At 42.2% G+C, this 12391-nt stretch overlaps 1 protein-coding gene and 1 pseudogene across 3 annotated transcripts in view; one reads left to right on the top strand and one right to left on the bottom strand.

Moving 5' to 3' along the window:
* AUTS2 (activator of transcription and developmental regulator AUTS2) overlaps positions 1-7326 on the top strand; it is a 93216-nt gene extending 85890 nt beyond the window's left edge. For all 3 annotated transcript variants that reach the window (XM_063297397.1, XM_063297389.1, XM_063297406.1), the window contains 2 exons: positions 1035-1257; positions 4512-7326. In XM_063297397.1, coding sequence (XP_063153467.1) covers positions 1035-1257; positions 4512-5742 — 1454 coding nt within the window. In that variant the 3' untranslated portion in view covers positions 5743-7326. The remainder of the gene's footprint in view (positions 1-1034; positions 1258-4511) is intronic.
* LOC134488753 (U2 spliceosomal RNA) lies at positions 2331-2550 on the bottom strand (annotated as a pseudogene).
* Positions 7327-12391: the final 5065 nt, after the last annotated feature.

The raw sequence follows: 12391 nt of genomic DNA, 5'->3' as shown, positions 1-12391 counted from the left end.
ATTCTGAAATGCTTTTAGGCAGGGACATCCACGGAGGGGGTCAAAAAATCAAGATGGCAACTGCGACCCCACAATCAAAGCCTTGTCCCTTTTTCACATGTGGGAGAAACATAAAATGGGGCTTCAGTCATGCGGTCATGGCCACCACCTTGACTTTTGTTGACCCCCTCCCTGCAGATGCTCCTGCTTTTATTGTCTATGTTCTACTCTGCTTCTGTGGATTGTCTTCTCTGTGAGCTTCTGGATGCTGCAGCTACTGTTTAAGGATTTGTTTCATTTGGTTTTGTTACACTGAAAAGAGGACTAAATATTTCCCTTGCACCATTTGTTTTCAAAGTGTGGTCTGGGAATCCCTGGGGGTGCCCGAGACCCTTTCAGGGGCTCCTCAAAGTCAAATAAATAAATATTTTAAAATTTCTCAGTTTTAATTTCTAATGCAGTAAATATCCATAGATATAACCCACATAAACCAAAGCTGTTTGTGGTCCTCAATCATTTTTAAGAATATAAAGGGGTCCTGGGGCCAAAATGTTTGAGATCCATTGCCTTAAACTATTGATTTGTTTAAATGGAAAATTGCCTTAAATTTGCTGAGAATCCTGTAATGGAGGAAGGACACTTTTTTTTCCATCTATGTTTTAAAATGTAAAATGCTTTGCGCTGGCTCCTCTTCCTAATTAGTTTGCGGTTGGGTTTACGTCCTTTGATTATTACTGCCTTATGATCTATTTTGGAGGTTGCTCCGGTTAATAAATAAACAAACACTGAGTGGGGGGGTCACCTAAATTGCTCCGCCTGCCTTTTTAACAGAGCAATTGCATCTCGTCCACTCAAATGAGTTGCCATTGTTAGGAATGCCAAGTGCTAATGATGATGTGTTAATCTCCTTTCCTTTTCCAGCTCCCCATAATATGTATTCATTTTAAACTCTGAGTGCTGTTAAAATAAACAAACTTGGGTTTGATTGGTAAGTACCGTCCACTGAGTGTATTGCTTTCTATTTCCCCCCCACCCCTTCCACTTCACCATTTCAGCACCCAACGCTATGTTTGGCCACAAGGATTGCCCCAGCATGCAGAGCTTTAGCAACCCCCACGAGCCTTGGAATCGTCTGCACCGAACGCCTCCTTCGTTCCCAATTCCTCCGCCCTGGCTGAAGCCAGGTGAGCAGGAACGCAGCACGTCTGCTGCAGCCCATGAACGAGATAGAGATGTAGATAAAGGAGACGCTTCTCTTAGTAAAGATGACAAAGAAAGGTATGAAAAGAACACATCGTGGAGGGGAGCCATGGGATGGGGAGCCATGCTTAGTTTTATTCCCTGCTTATTGGGGAAATATATATATATATATATATATACACACGCACAAAAGCTGCTCAACTTGTGGTTCCAGGGGCCACTAGTGGTTGGTGATGACACTATAAATTATCCCTGTACCAGTATCTCTATCTCTATCTCTGTCTTTCTATTTACCTACCTATTTATGGCCAAAATCTTGTAGAATTGCCAAGATTTTAGCCAGCAGGTTTTAGCATTCTTGCTTGGAATCTCACAAGCTTTTGACGTTCCCGATGAAACTCTTGCAAGGTTTTAGAGGGGAACACTAAAATCCTTTTTGATCTGGGGGTTGTGGGAGATTGGCCATTAAAAAATAGTTGTATTCAGTGTTTATCCCCCTGGATATGTTTCGAGCAGTTACACTGAAGTGGTGCCCACAGGTACTGTGTTGCTGACGTCGGAGTTACATAATGGTCCTCAAAAGCTTTTGATGATTTTATGATCTGCTTAAAAGGACAGGTTGGGAGCTACAGTTTAGAAAGCGGCCTGGGAAACAAGTATTTCAGATCTAGCTTTACATCTGATGCTTCCATTTGAAGATTCAAATTTCACTCCCTAGAATTCTGTGACTACAAAATATTTGCATTTGATACTAGACTAAGGTTGCAGTCTTTATTCTTTACCTGGGAACTTGCTCATGGAACCCAAAATAATTGTTAGGTTACATCGCATTTCAAAACATTTAAATATCTTGATGTTCAATTTAATTTGGAGAATGGTCTTACATAGGACTTTTCTAGTGTATTCGGGTGTTTGGTTTTTGGTTTTTGTCATAGGTTGCTAAAGACGACTTGGAATTTTCCAGAACTGGGGTGGGGAACCAGGAGCCCTTAGACTTTGTCTGATCTGCCATTACCTCTGATCACCATGATAGCTGGAACTAAGGAAAGACAGTGTCCAACAATATCTTCTGGTGAGATGGGCAGCTATATAAATTTGATAGAGATAGACAGACGGACAGACAGACAGATGATGGATAGATATCTTGAGTCTCCAGTTCCTCATCCCATCTCTAGAACAGCATAGAGAAGTAGGGGTGTGAAGATACTGGGGTCTTACCTTTGTCAAAAAGATGGTCTACCCCTGAATTAGGAGCTTCATATATTAAATTATAGGGTGGCTTTCCAATTCTGCATCTGATGTCACTTCTGATTTTTAGAAACACATGGCATGATACTACACTTGATCTTAGCCAAATGGCTGAGAAGTGATTTCTGGGAAAAATGAGATAAACTTAGATTTGTCTTACAGCATACTCTCAGCTGAAGCACTGCTAATGCTTGGACCACAGAATTCTATGGTAAAGATCAGAGTCCTTGTTCTGGATCTGCATAATGACAGATCTCCATTATTAAGAGGGCCTCAGCGGCAGATCTTTCTCTATGCCTAGTTACCTCTCCACGATTCTCTTTTTTCTGCATAGGAGGCCACTTACATCAACAGGAATTTTTTTTTAATCTAGTTCGGCTTCTTTACTACTCAAATTTGTAGCTTTGAGTGGTTTATAAAGCATCAAAACACTGAGTTTAGAACATCAAATCACACAGAAAGCTCTTTACTAACAAACCATGAATGTTCCATCCATGGTGATAGGCTTAATCCTCCATGTCCCCAAATTTTACCTAAAGAGCCACTCAGAAGCTAACTGGCAGCCAGAGTAACTGCCCTACAAAGGCAAAATTTAATGTGCCCATAGTTATTTGAGCAGCTACATTACATTTTATGTTCAAGTGTGCTGGAAGGGAGGTTCAGCAACCCTGCCCGTGTTCAGATGAGGCCATCAAGATAATCTTAAATTCTTGGGTGCTGCCCCTTATACCATACTTGTTGCTTTCAATAGTCCCTCTCCTTACTAAATATACAGGTTGGCCTGAATCTGAGTTTGTGCATTACTGATGGGTCAATCTACTTAAATTTCTTGGAAAGATCTGAGTTCTGCTCAGTTATTACTGCTGTTAGAAGATGCTGGATTTGAATTATACTTAAGTTTAAATGGTCTGATTAGTTATGCTCTGTGTAAAAGCTGAACCATATTTAATGTTCACTACTAATCTTTTTCCTTCTAATATATTAATTCCTTTTTGTTGTTGTTGTTCTAATAGTTTTAGTGTCAATGCCCATGACTGTGGGGGTCACTGGCATTCCCCCTTTTTGGATGGGTGGGTGGGTGGATGGATGGCATGACACTTTGTAGCATCTCAGCAGGCAATTTGCTTTCCATCTAGTATTAGTTGACAAAGGGTAGAAAGGAGTCTTGTGGGTCCTGAAACCAATTGTAGAAAATAGGAAGGGGACAAAAATTAAATGGTTATAATCCAGTACACTCTAGTCATTTAAAACAAAAAAAATAATCCAGTACAGTCTAGTCATTTAAAACAAAAATAGAAAAGATTTGCAGAAGCCAAAGAGCAAATAGTTTTCTAAAAGCTATTCTTGCACTCGTTTGTGTCATTCAGTGCACTTAAGAAGATGCTTGTGGGAAGGGCGCAAGAAGGAATTTCTGCCAACATTATATCCACATTTGGCAAGAATATCCCAAAGGTCACAATTCTATCCCACCGTGGCCCACTAGCAAATTATACCTTTAGGTATCTCAAGGGGTCTCACATACTGTAAAAAACCTCCCAGCGTCCCCCTCTTTGGGGGGAGAGGGGCAGTAATAGGAATTTGAATAATAAATAAATAAATCTGTAGAGGTGTCTCAGGCCACCTGGCTGTTTCCTCTGGTGGAACAGGGGTCTTCTGAGGGAGGGTGTTATCTCCCTGGAACTCAAAGTATGTGTTAGCATCCTCATTAGAGCTGACCCCTTGTGTCAACACCACTGAAATAAATCAGGCTTCAGTGCAACCTTCTACAGCCTACTGCAATCCAGATTCCTTGGATTAAAACTCCCATTATCTCCAAATAAGAGTGAAAGAGCTGGAAGGTGCCAGGTTAGGCAGGGCTGTTTTGATATATAAGTGGCAGGGAGTTAGTAGCCTTCTAGATGTTGTTGGATTCTGATCCTCACCAGCTATGATCTTTGGCCCAACCAACTGAAACTGTTAGGAGCTGGAACTAATTACCCATACTCGGTGGGTAATAATTATGCAGGGTATTTACAAAAATTTGGTCCTGAGCCTCTCTATAATCTTTCTGCTGTGTTAATTTTTTGTGCTTTTAATACTTCTAGGGAGACTATTGAGAAAAGACATTCCAGCCACCCTTCGCCAGCACCTATCCATTCTGTGAGTTCCCTTGGACATAGCCGCAGCTCAGTGGAACAGATCAGGAGCCACCTGAACCCAGAGGTTCGTGAAAAAGAGAAATCCAAAGACCGAGAGAGGGATCATTCAGAATCACGGAAGGATATCAGTGTTGATGAGCACAAGGCAAAGGACAACTATATTTCGGACAAAGAAAGTCTGACCCATGATAGCAGACCATTGGAGGAATCTAAACAAGCATCTCGGGTGCCTTCACCCTACACCAGGACACCTGTTGCAGAAAGCACCAGACCTAACAGCAGCTCTAGTCGGGATGCTGAGAAGAAGAGTGAGCCTGCTTATGAGAATCTGAAAAAAACTAGTGAGGTCAAAGTGAAAGAGGAAAGGAAGGAAGATCATGACATTTCTCCTGAAACACCACAGACACACCGGCCATCTGAGCAGCCACCACCAATGCCCACAGCCAGTGTCCATCCAGGCCCTTTAGTGTCAATGCCCATGACTGTGGGGGTCACTGGCATCCATCCCATGAACACCATCAGTGGTCTAGATAGGACTCGCATGATGACACCGTTTATGGGGATTAGCCCAATTCCAGGTGGCGAACGCTTCCCATATCCTTCATTCCACTGGGACCCCATGAGGGATCCCTTGAGGGATCCCTACAGAGACTTAGACATCCATCGGAGAGATCCTTTGGGCAGGGAGTTTCTCCTAAGGAATGATCCACTGCACCGCCTCTCCACACCAAGGCTATACGATGCAGACAGATCTTTCAGGGACAGAGAGCCACACGATTACAATAATCATCACCACCCCCTTTCGGTTGACCCACGCCGTGAGCATGAAAGAGGGGCCCACCTGGATGAGAGAGAAAGGTTACACATGCTCAGAGAGGACTATGAGCACGTACGGCTTCACTCTGTGCATCCCGCGGCCCTGGATGGTCACTTGGCTCACCCAAGTTTAATTACTCCAGGACTTCCTAGTATGCATTATCCCCGAGTTAGTCCCCCTTCAGGACTTCAGAATGGGATTCTCAATAAAACGCCCCCCACAGCAGCCCTGAGTGCTCCTCCCCCTCTAATTTCCACTCTGGGACCTCGGCCTGGTTCCCCCCGAAGGACTACCCCTTTGTCGACAGAAATGAGGGACAGGCCACCTTCTCACACTCTCAAAGACATAGAAGCACGATAAATAATGGAGCGAGTCCAAGACAAACTGAAATCTATCGGATCTTCTTACTCAATAAATGTAGACTTTGGTTATGACCCAACTGTATAAAATGTATAGACCCAGGTGTCCTAAGGTTTTTTCTTTTCTTTTCTTTTCTTTTCTTTTCTTTTCTTTCCAAAAAAATGGTTGGGTTGTATTATATGTTGAAAAAAAAAATGTTTTCAGAACCTTTTAGACAAAAGTTGGCACATTTTCTACGTAAATACTCTTTCTTTCTACTGTTTGGAATCCCTACAGGAAGAAGATGTAAGTCAGTATTTAATCTCCCAAAAAACCAGAGTACTCCTTCCCTCTTTCCACCTCTCTCTCTTTTCATTGTCTCCAGGTTGAAATGAAGAAAACTATAACTCTTTTTTTTTTCCTCCCCTGTAAGAGAGTTGTTGAAAATAATGCTATTTCAACGGTTAATGGGTCATATATGCAACATGGGTAAGATGAAAGCTTTACTTTGTAAGTATGTACATAGGGAAAAAAATAAGTAACATAATGCATTACTACTTCTTAAACTGTGCTCTTTGCAGACTTTAATTGTGTGAAAGACCGCAGCTGCGGTACATCTAATGTCATAAGACAGCTAAACCCCTTCAGCTATGCAATTAATTTTGAGGTTTTTCACAAAAGCCTCTTTAACTCAAAGGCGCCTTGTCAACACACTCAACTACACATAAAGTCATACTTTCCCTGAGCAAACCCACAGATCCCTGACACTTTTGGATGAAGAAATAAACCATCTTCATCTTCAACAAATAGGACTTGGGCATCAACTGTTGTTTTATTTCCTACCTAGTGCTTTAAAAAAAAACACCTCTTTGCTAGCTAGTGTTTTGTTCGTTCTTTCTCTTTTTTTAAATTGAAAAATGTTGTACAATGTTAGATCACATCCAGCCTCTACATAGCTGTTACTGGGTCACTGTGAATCACACTTTAAAGCCCAGAAGTGGACCATTTTTGCTGAAATTCATTTAGAGGAGCCAAGCACCCGTTGAACTTAACTCCGAGAACCCAGCCAACAATACTGTCTGGGCTGTCCTTATTTTTAGGCCTTATAAAGTGTAGGAAGTGGGCGGGAGGGGGGGACTCACAATCCCTCTCCCCCAGGTTTTCTGCCAAATTATAACTTTTAATATGAAAGAAGAAGGAAATTATTCAATGCATGAGAAATTACTGTGTTTTAACAGCATTTAAATATTTAAATTCCATCAAATGCAGCTCATTGTCCTGACTTCGCCCATTTGTTCATCCTTGTTTCATCCAACACTTGGACTGTAACCAAAGGTTTCTCCAGGGGGTACAAGTGACAAAATGAGTGTCATGAAACAAAACCTACACTTGTGCAGGCTAGTCCACCTGGAGGATCAAAAAAGTGAAGATGGCAGCCACAATGACATGATCAAAGCCCTGCTGATTTTTTTAACCTGTGTTTTTTTGTGCCATGCCTGTAAAAATAAACAGGGCTTTGATCAGGCAGTCACAGCTGCCAGTTGATACCCTAATCTCTCCCCCAGATGCCCATGAAGTTACATACTTGTACCAGATGTTGAAATTGGATTAAAGACCTAACAACAATATTCATATGTCCTAACCTTGGTTAATATTCACCTTGGTTAAGTTTATTTGTGGTTTAACATGCTGCAAAAATCCAGTCCATTTGGTGAGTTTACATGTTGTACAAACTCAAAAAAGAACCAAATGGTCTTCCGGATGTTTGCACCCAAATCCCTAATTGAGGTACGGCAAGTAAGGAAGTGTTGCATGCAGATGAATGATGGGGGTTTTAGTCCAAAATCCTGGTGGGCAGTTGGTTATCTCGGGCATTGCCTTAGTGGTTCTACCCACCTCCACTACTTAGCAAACAAAAGGCACCTGACGCTTCAAGATTTTTTGCCCAAAAGTCCTCTAAAATCTTGACATTGGTTAGATCTGATAGGAGTTGAAGCCCAATACAACTGGAGCACACCATGTTGCCTGTCCTGGTGTGGGGTATGAGTTTATTGCTGGGCCTTAAAATATTAACCTCATTTTTCCTAAATGCCACCTGTTGTAAACCTGATACCTCTTGTGCTATATGGAGTAGCAACTTGGAACTATCTAAGGATTTGGATATCCTTGTCATTTACGAAAAAGAACCATTTTTGTTCTCATTTTGGGGTTGTGTACCAATTTTCTTAACCCCTTTCCCACATTCAGACTCTAGTTCTACATTCACTAACATAGGAGTAAGCCTTGTTATATGGAATGTACTTTTGACTAGGTGCAGAACTGTGCTATTAGCTCTTGAGAGACATTGGCAAGATGACACTCTTACGTTAACATTTTTTCCCACAGTCCCATAATTCTAGGGGTGAGCAGCAGAGGGTCATGAGCATCATGTTTCCTGTAACCCCCTCTGGTATCCACAGACCACCATGATTATTCCAGAAATGAGAAAAGGCTTAAAACTCACAAGACCATCCCATCTAGGAGATGTCAGTGATCTCATTTGAAATCTCATGCATTTTCAGGTGAGAAGATTGAAGTCTTACAAGACTTGGGGTGGTGGGGAGGGGAGGAGTGCTGAGAATCCTAAAATTGCATGAAATTGGCAATCCCATGAGATTTTGGACCGACAGGAAGCTCTGGCGTGGGCTGGTCCATGAAGTCACGAAGAGTCGGAAGCGACTAAATGAATAAACAACAACATGAGATTTTGGCCATTTTAAAAATGATACTCTGATTTATTTTGGGGGTGCTCATGTCATTACTCAAAATTGTGATGATGTTCATAACTGAAAAGGTTGCTATCATGCATTGTATGATGTTGGTTTCTGTGACTGTTTTAGCAACAATCACAGGCAAAAGGACAAGTATCCTATTTTTTTTCCTAAGTAGAAATTGTTTTCATATGTTCAATGCCTTCATTTTCATGAGTGTCTTGTTTTTAAATGCTGAATTCTGTTCTGAAATACTTTGGAGAGAATATGACTTTATCAGAAAGCGTACAATACCTTGCCTCCTAAATAAGCTGTAAAAATATGTGTATGGGATTAAAAGAAAAATAGTTCCATTGGTCTTCTAGTGTTAAAGTGATATCTCAAATTGTTTCTCCTGTTTTGACAAAAAGAAAAAAAAAAGTCTATTACAGACCGCTGTTTCTAATGATCAGAAATCTATTTTAGTAGTCAACTAAAAAGTTTTAGTTGTGAACTTCAGATTTTGTGAACTCCAGATGTTGTGCAGTGTTTTTTTTAAGAACAAGACAAAACAAAGAAAAAAAAAAAGAGCCCTGAAAAAAATGTACACTGGCACTGTAGTGATAGCTTTCAGTATTGTATAAAAATATTGTTATATACAAATCTTTTTTGCTGTTTCTCCTGTATGTAATAAAGTCCTTTCTAAATCTTATGTGAAAAGGAAAAAAAAACAACAACAACTCTGAAGCGACATTCAATCCACAGCATGTTTCCTCATGAGCAAAGCCTTGTGTAATGTAAAATCTGTGCCATGTTATTAAAAAATGTGAACTAAACTGGTAGGCATTCTTTGTTTGGCGTGACCCAGCTCAGAAGACAAGATTAAACTTGGCAGGAACCCATCAAAAAGCCATCAGAGCTCGTTGGACTTCAGCTCCCATCACCCTTGACTCTTTGTGGGGCTGACTAGGTGTGGGAGTGCAAAATAGACTCCCCATCTCTGCCATAAATGGCTCATTTTCTCATTTTACATTTATTTTTGCCACCTACACCATTATGATCATGGAGAAAATCTATCTATGTGGTCACCAAGAGTCGACAACAACTTGATAGCACATAATCCCAATCAATCATACCATTGTACACCCATACCATTTCAGATACCAAGCAGCATCTTCCTGGGTTGTCTACCTCCTCCACAGTTACCTGGGTTGCCTCCATCCTCCGTGGTCACTATGCACTGTCACACCATTCCCCTGAAGTTTATAAACAACGGACAATCACTGGAAGAAATTACCTGCCTGTGCAGATAAAGGAACTGGAATGCATTGAGAAAAAGAATTCTGATTAGTCAAGATTGTTGGAGAGCTCCTTACAATGAATATAAACTAGAACATAACAGTGGTAGACAGTAGGGGCAGAAGTTGGAAGCCCCTTCCACTTTGGGGGGAAAACTACTTTGGTATTTGAACCATTGGTGGAGCAATACCAATATCTGGAGGACTACAAGCAATGTTCCCTCTAATTTCTGACATGACATGCATAAAACAATGTTTTGGGCAGCTTTCCCCAAACCAAATACCAATTTGTGTGCCACAATATTGAGTAAATTGCAAGTACATGTAATAGCAGAGAATCTATGTAGCTCAGGGTTGAACTGTGGAGTCCTTGGTGCTCTCTGAGCTTGGTTGTCTGCTTGCAGACATTTCATTACCCAACTAGGTAACCTCATCAGTGATCAGTAGTCAGCAATGATGATATTACCTAGTCAGGTCATGAAACATAAAAGCAAACAACCAAGCTCAGAGAGCACCAAGGACTCCTCATGTAAGAGCAACATGTTAAAGTGGTTACATATTTCTTAGTTAAAATACAGAAACTAGAAAGTATAATAGTATGTCACATACCCACTTTGAGCTTCAGCTCCTTTTTTATTCCTGACAACTGCTCCCAGCATTTTTCTTGACAGTATTTTTCAGAAGTGGTTGCCATTGCCTCCTCCCTAGGGCTGAGAGCGGGGGACTGGCCCAAGGTCAACCAGTTGGCTTCGTGCCTAAGGCAGGACTAGAATTCCCAGTCTCCTGGTTTCTAGCCTGGTGTCTTTAACCACTACACTAAACTGGCTCTGCACATACTTGCTTACAGGTTACAATATAAACTCACTAATCACTGGTAACTGATAACTGCAATCAGTATTTCATAAGCATTTAAAATTGTTTCGGGGGGGTGAATTTGATCTTGAAATGAAAAAAAAAATTAAAAAGAAAAAAGCATTATACAAAAATGTAATTTTCTCCCCCCACCACCTTCTTTCCTTCTTCTCTAGATGTATTCTGGACTTAGTTCAACTTTAACGATTAACTGAAATGTTTATGAAGTTAACCATGATCATGGACCTTGTGTAGCCCAAAACTCAACAGAATGTAATTAAGCTTTTTTTTTTTGGAGGGAGGAGAGAAATTAATTTAACCTTTTTTTGATGGTGGAGGAAGGTGCTGAGGCTTCCTATGAGTCATGAGCCCAGAATTTTATGGTACCTAAAGTATGGTACTTAAATTATTTATTTATCTACCAAATTTGTCACCGCCCATCTCCTCCCACTGGAGGGACTCTGGGCGGTTTACAACAAAATCCTCAATAAAACAATAAATATATAAAATACATTATAAAATTACATATTATTAATAATATATATAAAAATAAAGTCCAGATGGCTATATCTCATTCAGTCTTCATGTGGAAGGGGTACTTCAAGGCACTAGCCAACCCCAGGCATGACTTCTCTCCTCCTGACTCCAGGCCAGCTGGCAGAGCCAGGTCTTCAAGTTTCTCCAAAAGGCCAGGAGCGATGGGGCAAGATGTTCCAAAGGGTGGGCGCTACTGCCCACCTCCTGGACCCCGCCAGATGGAATTCTCTTACCGACGGGGTCCTCAGCATGCCCTCTCTGCCAGATTGGGTGGGGCAGGTAGATGTAATGGGGATGTTAACCCTCAGGTAACCTGACCCCATGCCACATAGGGCTTTAAAGGTGATAACCAACACATTGAATTGGACCCAGAAGCAAACCGGTACTCAGTGCAGCTCGCGTAGCAAAGGTGTTATATGCGCCCTTCTAGGGGCGCCACAAATAGCCTGCACAGCTGGATTTTGGACCAGCTGAAGCTTCCAGATACTCTTCAAGGGTAGCCCCATGTAGAGTGCATTGCAGTAGTCAATATGGGAGATAACAAGGGCATGACCAAAGGGCCTCCCAATCCAGGAAGGGGGGCAACTGGCGCACAACACGAAGCTGCGCAAAGGCCCTCCTGGCCATGACTGCCACCTGCTCTTCAAGCAGGAGCCGTGAGTCCAAGAGGACCCCCAAGTTATGCACCAGGTCTGTCTGGGGCAGCGCAACCCCATCCAGAACCAAAGATGATAAAGTCCCAGATATGGAAGAGCCCTTGACCCACAGCCACTCCGTCTTACCAGGGTTCAGCCGAAGCCTGTTGTTCCCCATCCAGACCCCTACAGTCCCCAGGCACCGAGAGAGGGCAGTCACAGCATCACTTACTTCACCTGGGATGGAGATATACAGTTGAGTATCTTCAGCATACTGATGATACCTCATCTCATGGTGACAGATGATCTCACCCAAAGGTTTCATGTAGATGTTGAATAGGAGAGGAGAGAGAACTGAACCCTGTGGCACCCCACAATGGAGGGGTTGAGGGCTGGATCTCTCCTCCCCTATCACCACCAACTGGGACTGGCCCTGGAGGAAGGAGGTGAACCAGCGGAAAACCACGCTGCCGACCCCCAACTCCCTGAACCGCCCCAAAAGGATACCATGGTCGATGGTATCGAAAGCCGCTGAGAGGTCAAGGAGAGCAAGGATGGATGCACTGCCACCATCCCGCTCCCACCAGAGACATCCATAAGTGTGACCAATGCCTTTTCC

This window comes from Candoia aspera, chromosome 1 (assembly GCF_035149785.1).
Source record: "Candoia aspera isolate rCanAsp1 chromosome 1, rCanAsp1.hap2, whole genome shotgun sequence".
NCBI lineage: Eukaryota > Metazoa > Chordata > Lepidosauria > Squamata > Boidae > Candoia > Candoia aspera.
The sequence above is the reverse complement of the archived record's forward strand: the minus strand, read 5'-3'. Positions and strand labels throughout refer to the sequence as shown.